We start from the raw sequence: 18,969 nt of genomic DNA, 5'->3' as shown, positions 1-18,969 counted from the left end.
AACCCCTCACATCTATCAGAGCAGACTCCTGGGTTGGACAGGCGCTGATTCTGACTCGGTGTGTGAAATCCTACATCCCTTACACTGGCCTCCTCTGCATGATTTTATATTTGAAAAAAATTGTTTTTAATTTGTTTTTTTAATGTTTATTTTTGACAGACAGAGAGACAAAGCATGAGCAGGGGAGAGGTAGAGAGGGAGAGAGAGACAGAATCCAAAGCAGCTCCAGGCTCCAAGCTGTCAGCACAGAGCTGGATGCACGTGCAGGAGGGGCTAGAACTCACTGGCCGGATCTGTAAGATCATGACCTGACCCAAAGTCAGATTCTTGACCACCGACTGAGCCACCCAGGCGCCCCTCAAGTTCTATTTTCTAAGTGGATATTTATGTTTTTAATCACATATGTAACTGTGTGAGAGAAACCACTTTTAAAAAGTTTTTCTATTTTATTGAAATTCTGTTTATGTTTGGACTTCTCTGCTAAACTATAAGCTTCTCTAAGGAGGAAACAATCCCTTTCTCACTGAACCCCAGCAGCCAGCTCAGTGCACAGGTATTGTAAGTAAATTTCTACCACGAGCGGGGAACTAAAGAGCCACTCTGTGAGGTGAGAGTGGGGTGGGAGGGGGAAGGAGGGTGCTGGGGTCTGTTTTAACAGATCTCCTGAAAGGCGTTCTCCACTCAAGCCTTTAGAGCGAGACTTGCTTTGGGGTTGTCGCTGGTTTCCCTTCACCAGGAGGAGTTTGTCACTTTAAGGCAGATACCAGGAAGTTAAAAGTAGATGTGGAAGGGCGGGGAGGGATAGAGACACAGGGCCACTCTGTCTCCAGGGAGGGTAGTTGCGTGTCTGGGCGGCCACAGCTGAAAAATAAAGGTTGTAGGATTTTTTTCTGCCCAAAGCAGGGTTGGCCCACGTTATATTTTCGCTGCAGGAGGGAGTGGGTGCCCCTGAGTGGCTGGGCTTTGGCTGGAGGGAGGTGGAGAGGAATGGCTCCTCCCCATTGGCTGTTGCTGTTTGCACTCAGTTGCTTTATATGTCTTTGATAACAGCTGAAGTGCAGAGTAGCCCCTGCATGACAGCTGAAAGATCGGCCAAGTGCTGCAAAAGACAGTGAGATGGGTTACCGCAGTGGGGCTCTCAGCTCTGGGTCTTGCAAACGCAGGGCTCCCATATCCCTTGCGCAGCCATTCCCTACAGCCAAAGGGAAGGCAGAATCTGGCTTCCCCCAAAGCACCTGTTGAGGCAGCATTTATTTGGATGCGGAGACCAAGGTCTCTCTTCCTCGAAATGTGTTAACTGATGTGTGCTTTCTGTCTTTTGTCCGTTTTTTGTTTTTGTTTTTTGTTGTTGTTGTTGTTTTTTTTTTGTTTTTTTTTTTTTTTTGGACAGGTTACATTGATCCAGCCTGGTGAAGACATCTGGAGACCATGACCAAGAAAAGAATTGCTGTGATTGGAGGAGGTGCAAGCGGGCTCTCTTCTATCAAGTGCTGCCTGGAAGAAGGCTTGGAACCAGTCTGTTTTGAAAGGACTCATGACATCGGAGGACTCTGGAGGTTCCAGGTAAGTCTCCTGGTTCTTTAATACTTGTAAACCTCTCTGCCACTAAGGGCCCCACAGGAGTGTTAGTCTGCAACCTCAGGAGCTCCCCAGGTGCAATCTGAAACTTGAGCACACAGAAAGACCCAAAAAAGTGGCAGGCCACTCCAGGTTGGTTGGTGGCAGGTTTAAATAAGCAAGGGACCTTAAATATGAGGCTTGTCCTGGGCAGCAGTAATACACGTAGATCTCTGCACCCACCACATGTTAAAAATTCATATAGAGGCGTCAACTGGCTTCCATCAGTACCATGCACATGGTCTCAAAACCACATCACTAGGAAGGCAAGCAGAATACACATCCCAAGAAGTCTCTGAGGGTCCAATTCCTGGGTCAACCTGTGGTCACATCCTCTCGATGACCTCCTCCCAACATGCCACTTCTCCTGACCAGCTTTTACGGGGGGGTGGGGGGGAGTATCACACAACCCCCTCTTCCATAGTGTCCCCTAAGCAGTCAGCAAGGGGTTTCAGTATCACGGAGGTGGTTCATTTGGTGTCTGTCTGCACTGGGGGGCAGATACCATAGGAACAGTGTGGTTACATGCAAAAGAAAACACAGATTAAGATAATGATTCTCAAAACAATTATTTTTTCCACCAAGAGCTGCATGATTCCAACAACTGATTTATTAAGTTCCCTAGCTTGGGGGTGGCTCCTTCAGGGATTCACTTGTGTTCTCATGTGATTTAGTAAAGGCGATACATTAGCAGACTCATCAGGTATGAACACACAGCATACCTGTTCGGATAATGGCACGGGTGCCTCCTTTTGAGACAAAAATAATGCCCGAAGCCATTCTATTTTGGAGGGCAGTTCTTCTCACTAGAGATATTTCAGTATTCAGTAAGGACAAGTTTTGTTGGTTATCATTTAATATTTCCTGGATGAATTTAGTAAGGGCATCTATATGTGCTATAACATCCACCGAACCAATGGAGGAAACAAAGACAACAGCCACAGCCAAATAATCCATGTCAGTGAAAGACACGGTGTACCTACCTAGTCTTGAGAAGAGAGAAATTGGCAACTATTGTTACCATGGTGGTGGGGAGGGGGGCGATTCTCCCCTGTGCCAAGGGAAAACCCACGGTGCAGTGGTCCCACCACCCAGGTGGGAGCCATAGCCAAAGATTTGTACCACTGAGCCCCTTTGGGTGGCTGCCCAATAAATACCCAGGTGATGTGACCAGTCAGTGCCAAACCAGTCACTTTCCCTTAATATGACAGGATGATTACACAGTTCCCATGATGTCTGTCTCATATTCCTGTTACAGCTGGGTTGGTTCTGTTTAGAATAACTTTTCTCTTACTAATAAAGGGGTGCCCAGGTGTTCGAATGTCCATAAACTCATCCCAGATCTGGCTCAGTGGTGGTATTTCTAGAACCAATCCATTCAGCAGTTCAATAAATGTGTAGTTTAATTCATAGAAAAAGAAGACCCATGCCCAGTGTTATTGATCGTGTGTGCCATGGGCCAGGTTTCCAGATTAGTACTGGTAACATCAGATGAAATCAAGAGTGCTAGTCCTAGCTCATCCTTCTTAATGTACTGTGTTAGGGCCTTTCAGTCCCTTTCCTGGAAAGGCGATACCCACCATGGCAAGCCTGAGGAGCTAGAGGGGGACAGCTGCCCACATACCCATCGGTTGGATTGACTTCTTTGTTGGACATAGGAGTGGGCCCACTGTAGAAAGGTATTTCCATCAGGTGCCCATCCTGCAACTGGACACCAAAGGAGCAGCAGAGTCTGAGGTCAAACAGATGTTTAGTAGGAAATTGTATGGGGAGGTGTTTCCCTGCTACAAGAATGCCAAGGCCTCATCTTTAGATGTTAGTGTGGCTACAGTTTTAGGACTTTGACCAAGTCATGTATACCATACATGTTGGCCAGGGGAGGCGGCACTGTCAGGCATGAGATGGATTAGGGGTGGGTTATGCCAGAGCAAGACCCCCATCTTCTCCCCCTCTTTTAATGGTACCTGTTCCATTGCAGGTATAGTATGTTTCAACAACAGGTTAAGCTTATAGCAGAACAATGGGATCCCAGAGGAGACTGAGTAGTTCCTCCTCACCCAGGAGTGCAAAATAACCCACCAATCCCAGCAGAACTTCCCACTGCAAATTCCAGTAGATAATGCCTTTCCCAGGTGTGATGGGATTTGGTGTTTTCAGCAGCATAACTTGTTGATTCTTGGTATGAGTTGGGGCAACAGGTCTTACTGGTTGATCATGAAAATGTGTTAATGCCTGGAATGGTACCTTAGTCTACTTGGCCAAGGTGGTTTTACCTGTTAGTAATGTCATCTGCTCCTTTAATATTCCATTTTTCTTTTCTACCAACCCTGCTGCTTGGGAGCAGGAACCTCTTTTTACTGTCAAGACTCTTTTTTTTAATGTTTATTTATTTTGAGAGGGAGAGAGAATCCCAAGCAGGCTCCATGCTGTCAGCACAGAGCCCGATGTGGGACTTGATCTCACAAACCATGAGCCAAAATCAAGAGTCAAATGCTTAACTGACTGAGCCACCCAGGCACTCCTCACTGTCATAACTTTGACCAGTCTTGCACATCATGACCCTTGAAATGGGACCCTCCCCCCCACCATCACATCTATTGATGAGGGTATCCATACATGATATTCAGTTTCTATAATCCCCTAATGGTGACAGCCTGGTTTGCATAGTGCCAGGGGAAAGTTTGGACTAGGCCAGACGCCAGTGTCCACACAAACCAGGGCATATGTACAACCTTCACACAGAGGGACGGAGATGATATAATCAATTTGCCACTCCCATACTGGTTGAGAATGCTGGTGGGTGACTCAAGATTCCTTTGGTATTTACCTTTGGCATTGTTTAGAACACACAAAACATGAGTCACTATAGTTCAAGGGCAATACGGGCTAAGGTATCAGCTTCCTGATTGCCAGGGGATGTCATACTTTATAAGCAGGGATGTAGAAGACAGCCTGTACCACAGCCCCTTGTAGGTAGACCCAAATGTCTTTTTACATATCCTGATCCCCACAAGGGCTTATTTATAATCATCCACCCCTCGGCTTCCCAATGTCCAAGCCATGGGTCTCATCCCTTTAAAACAATCCAATTGTCAGTGCAAAGGGTTAACAAAGGATTAACAGCTAGAACTTACGAGCGATTGATCACCAGCCAAGCATTCTGAGTTCAGCCCACTGGCTGCTGAACTTTGTTCTTTGTTCCTGTTTCCATCCAGATGGTGTCATTATTGGGTTAAGTAGTGACTGCAGTCCTCACAGAGGGATTTCCTGGACTAGACCCATCTGTGTACCAGACATCAGCCAAAATTTCCCCACTACCTCCCCACAGGCTACAGGGACACAACAGGTATAGGGGCAGGGGCACTTGGAGGATCGATATACCCCACAGGTCCTAACTGTACCTGCATTTCTAGTAGGCTGGTGGACAGGGCGCTCCTCTGCTGCAAACAGGCATGCCACTCAATCACAGTGGGAGTTTGAGCCATAGCAGAGGTGGGTCAATGGAACGTATTCTCAACCCATCCCTTCATAGGTAGGGAAGCTCTTACCACAATGTGCTGTTCCTTAGTGAGAGGCTTAACCTGAAGGGGACCTTGGTATGCTGATAGGAGCTGTTGCTCTATGGTGGTATGTCAGGTTGTTGCCCGCTTCCAGAGCTGAGACAAAATCCTAGGAGTACTCTCCCCTTCTCGTTTCTGCCAGTGTCCAGCTCATATATTCCGGAGTCACAGACCCATCTAATTCAAATGGCAGTCTTGCTTGAGCGATGCTCAGAACTAACCTGCCTTCTAGCATTTTGGCCTTTCAAAGACAGCTTACTGCTCTGATCCCCAGTTGGGGGGGGGGGGGTGTGTCTTACTGTTCTTTACCAGGTGATATAGTCCTCCAAAGCCCCTAAATCCCTACAAAGACTGGCATCTCATTCACATTCTTAGGGGTTGGATAGGCTTGCACCTATCTGGGACAACAGAAGTCTTATACGACCAGACAACTCCCAAAAACTTTACAGTGATGTCTTGGCCTTGAATTTTGTGGGTTCACTGCCCATCCTCTCTCTCTCCAATAAAGCTTCCAGGGTGTCCTGCAGCAGAAGCAAGTCTTCCCATGTTAACATTGTATTATCAATGTAATGGGCCCATTTTAGTGATATGGAGAAGGAGACCAGGGTGGGTCTCAGGCTCCCATCCCATGACATAGGGTAGGGCTGTGCAGGTAACCTTGGAGAAGCACTTGGAAGGCCCATTGTTGCCTCTCCCATGTAAACGCCAATTGGTCTTGTGACTCAGTGGTCAGGGGTGTACTGTAAGTCCAGTGCAGCACAGTGCACTCCTAGGACTCTGGCCAAGGTATCTAAGATGGTGGCAACGTTGGGCACCGCTGTCTGGATGGGGACGCACTACCTTGTTCAATTCTAGGTAGTGTGCAGTCATTCACCATGAGCCATCTGACTCTTCCACTGGCAATGTTGGGCTGTTGAAAGCACTATGGTCACTTACTGCAGTTTTGGATTGCTTCTCCTAGTTCCTTGTGCCCCACAGGCAATTTATATTGTTTCACAGTTACCAGTCTGCAAGGATGACAGGCTTACTGGTTGCCAGTTGACCCTTCTCCTCAGCACTTGTTTGATTTACCCAGAATTCAATGGAGATTTGCCCAAAGATAGGAGAAGGGGTGAGGAGCCTCCAATTGCCTAAGCCTAGCCTTTTAGTCAACCAGTGATCATTACCTCTTGATGACCTCCTCCAACAACAAGATATTTTATCTTTCATTAGGAAATGTATGATGGGTTTAACAATGATTAAACTTGGAAGAATTCAACCTGCTGACCTCTTCTCAGCTGCTACCACCTCAGGTGCTATTCAGGTTCTTCTTTCCCTATGCTGGCAGCAAAATAGGACACAGGTTTCTTTACTGATGTCTATGAAAATGCCCCAGAGATCATTTTCATTTAATGAGTTTTGCTGCTATCTGAAAGAGAGTAACAATGTTGCGGGTGGGCAGTGTGAGGGTGGAGTGTAAAAAAATAACAAATATTAGAAAATGTAAAGTGGTGGGGTGCCTGGGTGGCTCAGTTGGTGAAGGGTCATTCACATGATCCCATGGTTCTTGAGTTCAAGCCCTACATCAGGCTCTGTGCTGACAGCTCGGAGCCTAGAGCCTGCTTCAGATTCTGTGTCTCCCTCTCTCTCTCTGCCCCTCTGCTGCACTTCCTCTCCGTCTTTCTGTTTCATATAAATAAACATTTTTTAAAAAGAAAAGAAAAGAAAATGTAAAGTAGTTAGAAAATTTAGAGTGGTTGCTCCTGGTCTGCATTAATAAGTAAGTGATCTTGAAATACCTGCTTACAACTCCTTCCAGGGATCCCCTTTTCAGTCCTCTCTAACTTTATGATCCTTCCACTCCCCTCTCGTCCCCTCTCCTTCTTTCAGTTCTGGTTCAATGTAAAAAACTTTTTTTATGTTTTTATAACTTATTTTTGAGAGAGAGAGACAGAGCATGAGCAGTGGGAGAGGCAGAGAGAGAGAGGGAGACAGAGTCCGAAGCAGGCTCCAGGCTCTGAGCTGTCAGCACAGAGTCCGATGTCACGGAGCCCGATGTTACAGAGCCTGATGCTCGAATCACAGACTGCTAGGTCATGAGCCGAAGTCAGAAGCTTAACCGACTGAGCCATCCAGGCGCCCCAAGGATTTATTTATAAAGCATAAATATATTTGCTGTGTGCTCCAAGTCAGCACAGAGCCCAATACGGGGCTCAAACTCACGGCCTGTCTTAAGAGGGCAGAGGGTGCCTGCAACTGGGATTTCTTGTCCTTGCATATATTCAGTTTTAAAATTGAGTTATTAATATGTACATCCAGTCCTACAACTTGTTACTAAGTTTAGGTATCATCTACTTAAAAGATAGTTAAAATAATTATATGCCAAAGAATACCAACCTCCTTTACTGATCTTCAAAGTGGCATGCATTTGGGTTTGCTTTTCAAATCACTTTTTAGGGGCACCTGGGTGGCTCAGTTGGTTAAGCGTCTGACTTCAGCTCAGGTCATGATCTCATGGTTTGTGAGTTTGAGCCCTGCATTGGGTGGGCTCTGTGCTGACAGCTCAGAGCCTGGAGCCTGCCTCCCTCTGTCTCTGCCCCTTCCCTGCTCACACTCAGTCTCTGTCTGTCTCTCAAAGATAAACAAACATTAAAAAATAAAATAAAATCACTTTCTAAACCAATGAATGGCATTAAGGTGTCCAGATGTGTTTCAGATTTCATAAAAGAAGACAATGTTGACCAACTGCTTAAAAATGGCTTTATAGCATCTTGACTCTGTCTTGAGGAACAAACTCTATTTGACAATAGTCCTTATTCAGACCTAGAGTGAATACTCCTTGGCAGAACCCCCATGCCTTAGTTTTGGGCACAAGCTGAAAAGGCTGTTAATTAGTGTTTGGTAATTAGTAGAAAATCATACTTTTGAAATCCAGCCAGAACTTAGTATAGAGGTTAAAATCACAGCCTGCGTTCAAATCCTGTGTCTGTACCTACTAGCAGAAAAAAATCAAGAGTCAGAAGTTTAAATGTCTGAGGCACCCAGGTGCCCCTATTATTATTATTATTATTATTATTATTATTATTATTATTATTCAGAGACCCTGGAGTGGGGCCCAAGCTTTTGGTGTCTTTGGCAAGCATCACAGCCAGGTTTGGCAATGACTGATCAGGCATGAAATCACTTCAGGACCCCATTCTACCTGATTATCAGGTTTCTGGCTTTTAATTCCAAAGTGGTTTAAACTTGTTCTCTGTTAAAAACTTAACTTGAGGGGCGACTAGATGGCTCAGTCAGTTAAGCGTCCAACTTTGGCTCAGGTCATGATCTCATGGATCATGAGTTCAAGTCCTGCATCGGGCTTTGCTTCCTTAAAAATAAATAAGCTATATTTCATCATAACTCTCTAACCTCTGTTAAGACAGACTACATCTGTGCCCATTATTATATTGTATGTAATATACTTACACATATACATACATGTACACACACACACAGTGGGTTTCCGTAGTGTAGTGGTTATCACGTTCGCCTCACACTATATTTCTAGAGCCAAGTGTAATGCTTGGCACATGTTAAGTGTCAAATATATTTATGCTTTATAAATAAATCCTTGGGGCGCCTGGGTGGCTCAGTCGGTTAAGCTTCTGACTTCGGCTCATGACCTCGCAGTCTGTAATTCGAGCCCCGCATCAGGCTCTGTGCTTACAGCTCAGACACTGGAGCCTGCTTCGGATTCTGTCTCCCTCTCTCTTCCCTGCTTGGCTCTGTCTCTCTCTCTCTCAAAAATAAATAAACATTAAGAAAAATTTTTTTAAATTCCTCGAGAAGCACAATGTCTTGATTGGCTGCTTAGAATACTTGTGGAGGGACACCTGGGTGGTGAACTGATTTCAGTTCAGGTTGTGATCTCACCATTTGTGGGTTCGAGCCCCGTGTCAGGCTCTGCACTTGATAGCATGGAGCTGATTGGGATTTTCTGTGTCTCCCTCTGTCTCTGCTCCCACCCCACTCATGAGCGTGCAGGCTCTTTCTCTCTCTCTTTCTCTCTCTCTCAAAATAAACAAACATTTAAAAAAAAAAAGAATGCTTATGGAAATAGAGACTTTCATTCTCATATATTCCACAGTTATACAGTTGTGGGTCCTGAGGTATTATAAACATCCATTAATTTGGAAATAAACATCTCTTACATGCCAATGTTGTTTTGTCAAGAATTTCCTCTGAGATCTGTTTCTACCACCCCCTTGCTTATTATTTGGAGTCCTGCTTCCTCGCCCCCACAACCTTTCTGTGATTCACTGGGGGTTTCACACATAGGATCATCCCAAGCACTTTGGAATTCTACCATTGCTGCCACGTGTCCAGTAAGACATCGGGCACTGAGGGCTGCCATTTTCTTTTTCTTGTGATAGGTCTTAGAGATTCAGCATACATGTTTTTCTTCTCAGACACTGTTGCTTGCACTCTCCCATCTCTTTTCCTATGTCTCCATTCCACTTGCAAAACAGGAGTAGGATTCAGTCTCCACTTGCCTTCTTCTTGTTATTGCTGAATACTTTGCAGTAATAATTACTTATAAGTTCTCAAGACATTAATTTCAGTCATTTCTTGGTCTCCTCATTAACATTAGATCAGACTGATAGTGGAAAGTAGGTGCTAATGGGAGATGTATCTTTTTGATTCTTCACACTTTAATATTACTTTAGGAGTGAAATAGCTTTAAAATGATAAACTCCTTATGAATGCTGAGGATTTAATACGTATTTAATGCTGGAAAATACTTTTTTCAGAGTCTTTAGTCAATCTGAGTTTTCTAAATCCTTAAAGCATACCAAAGCAGTGCTTTTCGAACTTTAATGTGCATATGAATCACTGGAGATTTTGCCAAAATGCATTCTGATTCATTAAACTGGAGTGCTGCCAAAATTCTGCATTTCTTTCTTAAATTTTTTCTTCCAAAATTTTATTTAGATTCAAGTTAGTTGTGTACATATAGTGTAGTACTGGTTCCAGGGGTAGAATTTAGTGACTCATCACTTACATATAACACCCAGTGCTCATCACAAGTGCCCTCCTTAATGCCCATCACCCATTTAGCCCATCCCCCCCACCCACCTCCCCTCCAGCTACTGTCACTTTGTTCTCCATAATTAAGAATCTCTTAGGGTTTGCTTCCCTCTCTGTTTTTATATCTTATTTCATTTTTCCTTCCCTTCCCCTTTTAAGAAACAAATGTTCGTCATTTGTTTCTTAAATTCCATATGAGTGAAATAATATGATATTTGTCTTTCTGTGACCAATTTTGCTTAGCATAATACCCTCTAGCTCCATCCATGTCATTGTAAATGGCAAGATTTCATTCTTTTTGATGGCCGAGTAATATGCCATTGTACATATATACCACATCTTTATCCATTCATCAGTCGATGAATCAGTTTGGGTTCTTTCCATACTTGGGCTATCACTGATAGTGCTGCTATAAACATTAGGGTGCATGTGCTCCTTCAAAGATTCTGCATATCTGATAAGCCCCTAGGTTATACAGATGCTGCTAATCTGAGAACTACATTTCCAGTTGTAAAGCTCTAAACAGCATATGTAGGGGTGCGTGACTGGCTCAGTCAGTAGAGCATGTGATTCTTGATCTCAGGGTTGTAAGTTTGAGCCCCAGGTTGGGTGTAGAGATTACTTAAAAATAGTATCTTAAAAAACAGAGTATATATATATATATATGTAATATAAAGAAAGATACCATGTGTATACAATATAATGTAAAATGTGGTGTATTGATAAATGTTAATTTAAAATATAAAAACATTCTTTATTTATTTTTAATTAAAAAAAATTTTTTAAATGTTTATTTATTTTTGAGAAAGAGTGAGACACAGCATGAGCAGGGGAGGGCCAGAGAGACAGCGAGACACAGAATCCGAAGCAGACTCCAGGCTCTGAGCTGTCAGTGCAGAGCCCAACGTGGGACTCAAACCACGAACTGTGAGATCATGACCTGAGCTAAAGTTAGACGCTCAACTGACTGAGCCACCCAGGAGCCCCTATTTATTTTTGAGAGGGAGAGAGAGAGAGCACAAGCAGGGGAAGGGCAGAGAGAAAGGGAGGTAGAGAGAATCCCAAGCAGGTTCCACGCTGTTAGTGAATAGCCTTACGAAGGGCTCAATCCCATTAACTGTGAGATCATGACACTAGCCAAAATCAAGAGTCGGGTGTTTAACTGACTGAGCCACCCAGGCATCCCTAAAATATAAAGTTAAGTAATAAATACCCTTATATGAGTAGCTTTAAAAAAATTTAGGGGCACCTGGGTGGCTCAGTTAAGCCCATGACATTGGCTCAGGTCACGAATTTACAGTTCATGAGTTCAAGCCCTGTATCAGGCTCTGTGCTGACAGCTCAGAGCCTGAAGGCTGCTTCAGATTCTGTGTCTCCCTCTCTCTCTGCCCCTACCTTGCTTGCGCTCTGTCTCTCTCTCTCGCAAAAATAAACATTAAAAAATAAATAAATAAATAATTCTTAAATTTATTAACTCTCTTCCCACCAAAAAAAAAAAAAAAAAAAAAGATGAATGAATACAGAAGCACTCCAAAGAGGGTATAGAGCAGTGGTGCTCAGCAGTGGCTGTACTGTGAAGAGTTACCTGGGAAACTTTAACAAATACTGATGTCAGTGCATCCAGAGATTCTTCTTTTATTGGTCTGTGGTCTCAATAAAGCTCTCCATTACTTATTTCTCATTGCAATTGATGTGGAGACCTTTTCCCTATAGTTTTTACCCCAGCTTTCCCAGGTGATAAATGAGGATGACATTGTACCTTTTTTTAAATGTTTATTTATTTATTTTGAAAGACAGAGAGAGACAGTGCATGCACATGGGTTCCCATGAGCAGGGCAGGCACACAGAGGGAGGGAGAGAGGGAATCTCAAGCAGGCTCCACACTGTCAGCACACAGCTCTACACGAGGCTTCAACTCACAAACCATGAGAGCATGACCTGAGCTGAAGTCGGACGCTTAACCCACTGAGCCACCTAGGCACCCTATCAGGCTTCCCTTGTTTTGATGACCTTGACAGTTTTGAGGATTATTAGTTATTTTATAGAATGTCCCTCAGTCGGGATTTGCCTGATGTTTTTATCACCGTTAGACTGCGGCTATGGATTTGGGGGAAGAAGACCATAGAGGTAAAGTAACATTCTCATCATATCACATCAGTAGTATGTACTCTCAATATGACTTACCACTATTGATGTTAACCTTGATGACCTTGTGTTTGTCAGATTTTGCCACTGTAAAGTCCCTCGTCTTTTTTTCTCCCTTGCCATACTATACACTCCTTCCCATACTCTACTCTTTGAAAGAAAGTCACTATGCACAGTATACACTTAAGGACAAAGTTGGCTTTTCTAGGCCTTTTGTCTTTCAATATAAACTTTAGTATCAAGTTGTCACTGTCTACAAAATACCTTGCTGGGATGTTGGTTGGGATTGCACTGAACCTATAGATCACCTTAAGAAGAACTGATATCTTAACAATGTTGAGTCCTTCAATCTACAAGCACCAAAGATCTTTCTACTTATTTAGAACTTTGATTTTTTTCATCTGTGTTTTATAGTTTCTGCATATAAGTCTTACACATATTTTATTAGATTCATGACTAAGTATTTAGTTTTGTGGGTCCAATTGTAAATAGTATTTTTTTTGTAAATTTAAATCCAATCACTCATTTCTGGCATATAGGAAAGTAATTGGCTTTGTATATTAACCTTGTATCCTCCAACCCTGCTATACTTGCTTATTAGTTCCAGGTTGTTGTGGGGTTTTTTTTTTCTGTTTTTTTAATCCATTGGGATTTTCTACATAAACGGTGATGTCACCTATGGATAAAAATAGTTTTATTTCTTCATCCCAATCTGTATACTTTTATTTCCTTTCCTTTTTTTTTTTTTTTTGCTTTAATGCCACTTTATTTATCTTTGTTTATTTATTATGTTTTTATTTATATTCCAGTTAGTTAACATACAGTGTAATATTACTTTCAGGTAAACAATATAGTGATTCAACACATCCATAAAACACCCATTGCTCATCACGACAAGTACACTCCTTAATCCCCATCACCTATTTAACCCATCACCCTACCCACCTTTTCTCTGGTAACCATCAGTTTGTTCTCTGTAGTTAAGAATCTGTTTCTTGGTTTACCTCTCTTTTTTTCCCCTTTGCTTGTTTGTTTTGTTTCTTAAATTCCACATATGAGTTAAATCATATGGCATTTGTCTTTCTCTGGCTTCTTTGATTATGTCATTATGACTTAGCATAATACTCTCTATCTCCATCCACATTGTTGCAAATGGCAAGATTTCATTCTTTTTATGGTTATTATTCCAGTGTGTGTGTGTGTGTGTGTGTGTGTGTGTGTGTGTACACACACACACATACATACCATGCTTTCTTTATCCATTCATCAGTCTATGAACACTTGGGCTATTTCCATAGTTTGGCTACTGTAGATACCATTCCTGTAAACATTGGGGTGCATGTATCCCTTTGAATTAGTATTTTTGTATTCTTTGGATAAGTACCCAGTAGTGCAATTGCTGTATCATAGGATAGTTCTATTTTTAACTTTATTGGAACCTCCATACTATTTTCCCCAAATAGCTAAAGCAATCTTGAAAAAGAAAAGCAAAAATGGAGGCATCACAATTCCAGACTTCAAGTTATATTGAATATAATATATATATATAATATATATATAATATATATATATATATATATATTATATATATAGTGATCCAAATAGTATGGTACTGCTACAAAAACAGACATATGGATCAATAGAACAAAATAGAAAAACCAGAAAGGAACCCACAACTATATGGTCAATTAATGTTTGACAAAGCAGGAAAGAATATCCAACAGGAAAAAGTCTCTTCAAAAATGGTGCTGGGAAAACTGGGCAGCAATGTGCAAAAGAATTAAAATGGACCACTTTCTTACACCACACAGACAAATAAATTCAAGGGGTGCCTGGGTGGCTCAGTCGGTTGAGCGTCCGACTTCAGCTCAGGTCATGATCTCACAGTTCGTGAGTTCGAGCCTCGCGTCAGGCCCTGTGCTGACAGCTCGGAGCCTGGAGCCTGCTTCTGATTCTGTGTCTCCCTCTCTCTCTGCCCCTCCCCAGCTCATGCTCTGTCTCTCTCACTCTCAAAAATGAATAAATGTTTAAAAAAAAATTTTTTTAAGAAAAAAATTCAAAATGAATTAAAGACCTAAATGTGAGACATAAAACCATAAAAATCCTAGAGGAGAACATGAGCAGTAACCTCTTTGACATCAGCCATAGCAACTTCTTTCTAGATATGTCTTCTAAGGCAAGGGAAACAAAAACAAAAATAAACTCTGGGGACCTCATGAAAATAAAAAGCTTCTGCACAGCAAAGGAAACAATCAAGAAAACTAAAAGGCAACCTTCAGAATGGAAGAAGATATCTGCAGATGACATATCTGATAAAGGGCTAGTATCCAAAATATATAAAGAACTTATAAAATTCAACATCCAAAAAACAATCCAATTTCAAAATGGACAAAAGACATGAATAGACATTTTCCAAGGAAGACATACAGATAGCCAACAGACACATGAAAAGATGCTCAACATCACTTATAATCAGAGAAACACAAATGAAAACTACACGAGATATCACCTCACACTTGTCAGAACGGCTAAAATCAACAACACAAGAAACAACAGGTGCTGGTGAAGATGTGGACAAAGGGGAACCTTCTTGCATTGTTGGTGGGAATGCAATCTGGTACAGCCACTATTTCCTTTTCCTGTCTTATTGCACCAACTAGGATTTCTAGTATAGTGTTGAACATGAGTGGTGAGAGAGGACATCTTTGCCTTGTTCCCAACTGTAGGGGGAAATTGTCCATTTTCTCACTATTAAGTTATGAAGTTAGCTGTAGGTATTTTGTCAGTTGTTTTTATCAAATTGAAGAAATTTTCTCTTTTCTTAGTTTGCTGAAGGCTTTTTTTTTTTTTAAAGTCATGTATGGGTGTTATATAAACAACATTTCACAAAAACAGAAGAAAAAAATACTACCTCCTTAGTAAATCAACTTGTTTTTCCTATTTTCAGGCTATACTGACTTAAAAATAAATGAAATAGGGGCACTGGGGGGCTGAGTCATTTGAGTGTCTGACTTCAGCTCAGGTCATGAGCTGCGGTCAGTGAGTTAGAGCCCTGCGTCGTGCTGGGCAGCACAGCCCTGTCTGTGCTGACAGCTCAGAGCCTGGAGCCTGCTTCCAATTCTGTGTCTCCCTCTCTCTCTGCCCCTCCCCTGCTTGTGCTGTCTCTGTATCAAAAATTAATAAACATTAAAAAAATTAAAAATAAATAAATAAGTGAAATATATTCAGAGAGAACTACCTAACAGGAGAGAACTTATACAATGTATAATTATATAAATGTGGGTAGACATAGGTATACAATTGCCCTATGCATACATAGTTTTATGCATTTGGTGGTGAGAATGTGAATTTAATTTTGTAATATTACCTTTTTAACTAAAAATCATATCATAGGCCATTTTCAGTGTTCCTACATAGATTTGAAAGTTATAGTTTAGGGGCATCTGGGTGGCTCAGTTGGTTAAGTGTGCGACTTCAACTCAGGTCATGATCTCATGGCTCATGGGTCCAAGCCCCACGTCAGGCTCTGTGCTGACAGCTTAGAGCCTGGAACCTGCTTCAGGTTCTGTCTCCATCTCTCTCTGCCCCTCCCCTGCTCACATTCTTTCTCTTTCTCTCTCTCTGTCTCTCTCTCAAATATAAATAAACATTAAAAAATTTTTTTAAAGAAAATTATAGTTTAGATGTCTCCAAATTCATTTTCTGCTATGGTCTCTTCACTCACATATTTAGAACTTCAGCTGGGATAAATGGAATTTCCAAGGGCTAGCTGCATATCTCTGTTTCCCAAACATTCTCTTCATGTGGCTGACTTGGGCTTACTCACAGAATGGTGGCTTAAGGTAGTTGGACTTCTTACATAACTGCTGAATCCTGCCAGATCAAGCTTTCTAAGAGACAGAGGCCAAAAGCTGCAAGACTCCTTAGGACTGTCTTGGAAGCTATTGGGTATCATTCCAACTTCATGCTGTTGGTCAAAAACAAGTCATAGAGACCACTCAGATTCAAGGGGAAGAGACTACCCAAGGGCACAAATACCTGGAGGTGTGAAGGGATGTATGTGTCTGTATAACTTTTTCATTGGCATTTCTTTCAGAAAACTTTTTCAAATGTTTAGTGACTGTTTATAAACCATAAAGTTAATTCTCAAGTTGCTATGAATGCTTCTTATTTACTGTAGGAAAATCCTGAAGAAGGAAGGGCCAGCATTTACAAATCAGTGATCATCAACACTTCTAAGGAGATGATGTGCTTCAGTGACTATCCCATCCCAGATCATTATCCTAACTTCATGCACAACTCCCAGGTCCTGCAGTATTTCAGGATGTATGCCAAAGAATTTGATCTTCTAAAATATATTCGATTGAAGGTAGGAAATTTTGTGAGTGTCTTTGTGTTTGAAGTTGTCAAATAAATGAATAACGTGGTTTCATTTACCAGTGTTTACAAGTAAAGACTGGCTTAATATGCCCACATATCTATCCTATCCAGACAACAACTCTATTCTTATGTCTTCTCTGTGCCTGAAATATATCCATGGAAAGGTCCTTTTTCTGTATATTTTGGGCTTCAGATCTTGGAAGCCACCTGCCAGAATGGTTCCATTCCTTCATTTTATACTATCTAATTGCAATAAAACAAATGAGGGGAAATGCTTTCCCAGTTAGAGAGGGGAACTGACAGATATGGGAATTTAAAACCTTCTCAGTCCGCCACAACTTACCTGCTACTGCTTAGCCTTTTATACTTTCTGAAGTACTTGCCAATGCATTAGTTTTATGTGATCACAACAACCCAGTGAAGCAGTTATCGGGAACTTATTGAGGAAGCCAAGAAGTTAACTCTGGTGTAGAAGAAAGAACACTGAAATGGGGAATGAAAATTTGAGTTCTAGTCTTTGCTCTACCACTAATCAACTTGTGACCTCAGGCAAGTAAGTTCCTAAACTTTGATGTCTCTTGTTTGTAAAAATTTTCTTGTTTGTAAAACAAGATGGTTGTACTAGATCACTCCAATGGTTCCTTACTGTTAAGTCTTCCATGATTTTTCTGTCATCTTTAACCATGGCCATAAAAAACAAAACAACAACAACAACACAGATATTTCTGACAACTGGCAAAAAGCCTAAATCTTCTACCTTTTTGTTTCCCCCTGTGATGAGAACTATTTGGATCTACTCTCTCAACAACTTTTTTTTTTAATTTTTTTTTTTAGTGTTTTATTTATTTTTGAGACAGAGAGAGACTGAGCACGAGCAGGGGAGGGGCAGAGAGAGAGGGAGACACAGAATCCGAAGCAGGCTCCAGGCTCTGAGCTGTCAGCACAGAGCCTGACGCAGGGCTCGAACTCACAAACCGCAAGATCATGACCTGCACAGAAATCAGACACTTAACTGACTGAGCCACCCAGGTGCCCCAGAGCTACCCAGGCACCCCTCAACAACTTTCAAATAGGACTTGTCTGGAGGTCAGGGGAGGAATAGGCACTTAATGCATGGGGTGTCTCAGAAGCACTGGAGAAGCCGAAGTTCTATTCGAGTGTTGCATGACATCTTAGGTACTGGTCTAAGAGAACTAGTAATTTGCACTTTTCTAGAAGCAGGGGAGAGTGCGGCATTATCCTGCCATTTTATTTCGCCTGCCTCACGGGAGTTTTCTCACTCTGACCCCAGCCCCAAACAAAAAAGTTCTTATTTGTGAAATATGAAAATTAAATATTCCTGCATTAGCTCTATTATGTGATATCATACTTGTGATATCATATGTGATATCATATGTGTTAATACCCTGCAAAGAGAGACATGTCAGGGAAGATGTCCACTGTACAGGCTATGGTTACAGTCTCCCGTAGCTATCACTTTTCTTTCAGACCACTGTGTGCAGTGTGAAGAAGCAGCCTGATTTCTCCACTTCAGGCCAATGGGAGGTAGTTACAGAATCTGAAGGGGAAAAGGAGGTAAATGTCTTTGATGGAGTCATGGTTTGCACCGGCCATCACACCAATGCTCACTTACCCTTGGAAAGCTTCCCTGGTGAGTAGTCTACAAGGAGGGAAGCCTGTGTGCCATGCCCGTGATTGATCTCTGAGGAATGGGAAAATGGTGGTCTAAGTGATTCCTACCTTGGGATGAAAAAAGGGCTTATAATAATTCTACATGTTCCCCTAAAAGATGTTGGGGTGACTTTGATTATTGCCATTTGGGAGGCAGAAATAACATTATTTTCGGGGACTAGAGAAAAATTAGAAGGCTCTATCTTTGGTTTCACAACAACCTTAGTTTTTCTAAGGATCAAAAGAAAGAACATGAACTTGAAGGTTGAAGGATTTTTCAGCAATTGAGGAAACAAATGAATATTGAGTTTCTAAGGAAGAAATTAAAACTTCAAGAAAGAAGTTAATTATAGTCTTTGACCTGGATTTTCATTTTGAAAAAAACAAAGCACTCTATTTATTATATTCTAGAGTATATGAAAACATATAACTCCAATTGAAATGGAAGTATTTAATTTTATTTCTTTTGAGACAGAAAGAGAGAGAGAGAATGCACACGAGCATGTGTGTGTGCACACATGAACAGGGGAGGGGCAGAGGGAAAGGG

At 41.8% G+C, this 18,969-nt stretch overlaps 1 protein-coding gene and 1 long non-coding RNA gene across 3 annotated transcripts in view; one reads left to right on the top strand and one right to left on the bottom strand.

The window, feature by feature from the left end:
* Nucleotides 1-472: 472 nt before the first annotated feature.
* The window catches only part of FMO5 (flavin containing dimethylaniline monoxygenase 5), a 33,276-nt gene continuing 14,779 nt past the window's right edge, over nt 473-18,969 (top strand). Inside the window, exons 1-4 of the mRNA XM_042953686.1 lie at nt 473-1,111; nt 1,391-1,563; nt 16,552-16,740; nt 18,240-18,402. Of these exons, the coding sequence (XP_042809620.1) occupies nt 1,429-1,563; nt 16,552-16,740; nt 18,240-18,402 (487 nt within the window). The 5' untranslated portion in view covers nt 473-1,111; nt 1,391-1,428. The remainder of the gene's footprint in view (nt 1,112-1,390; nt 1,564-16,551; nt 16,741-18,239; nt 18,403-18,969) is intronic.
* The window catches only part of LOC122228579, a 45,658-nt gene continuing 28,694 nt past the window's right edge, over nt 2,006-18,969 (bottom strand). For both annotated transcript variants that reach the window (XR_006206667.1, XR_006206666.1), the window contains exons 3-4: nt 6,344-6,497; nt 2,006-2,107 (exon numbers count right to left, since the gene is read on the bottom strand). This is a non-coding gene — a long non-coding RNA (uncharacterized LOC122228579). The remainder of the gene's footprint in view (nt 2,108-6,343; nt 6,498-18,969) is intronic.

This window comes from Panthera leo, chromosome C1 (assembly GCF_018350215.1).
Source record: "Panthera leo isolate Ple1 chromosome C1, P.leo_Ple1_pat1.1, whole genome shotgun sequence".
Lineage (NCBI taxonomy): Eukaryota > Metazoa > Chordata > Mammalia > Carnivora > Felidae > Panthera > Panthera leo.
The sequence above is the reverse complement of the archived record's forward strand: the minus strand, read 5'-3'. Positions and strand labels throughout refer to the sequence as shown.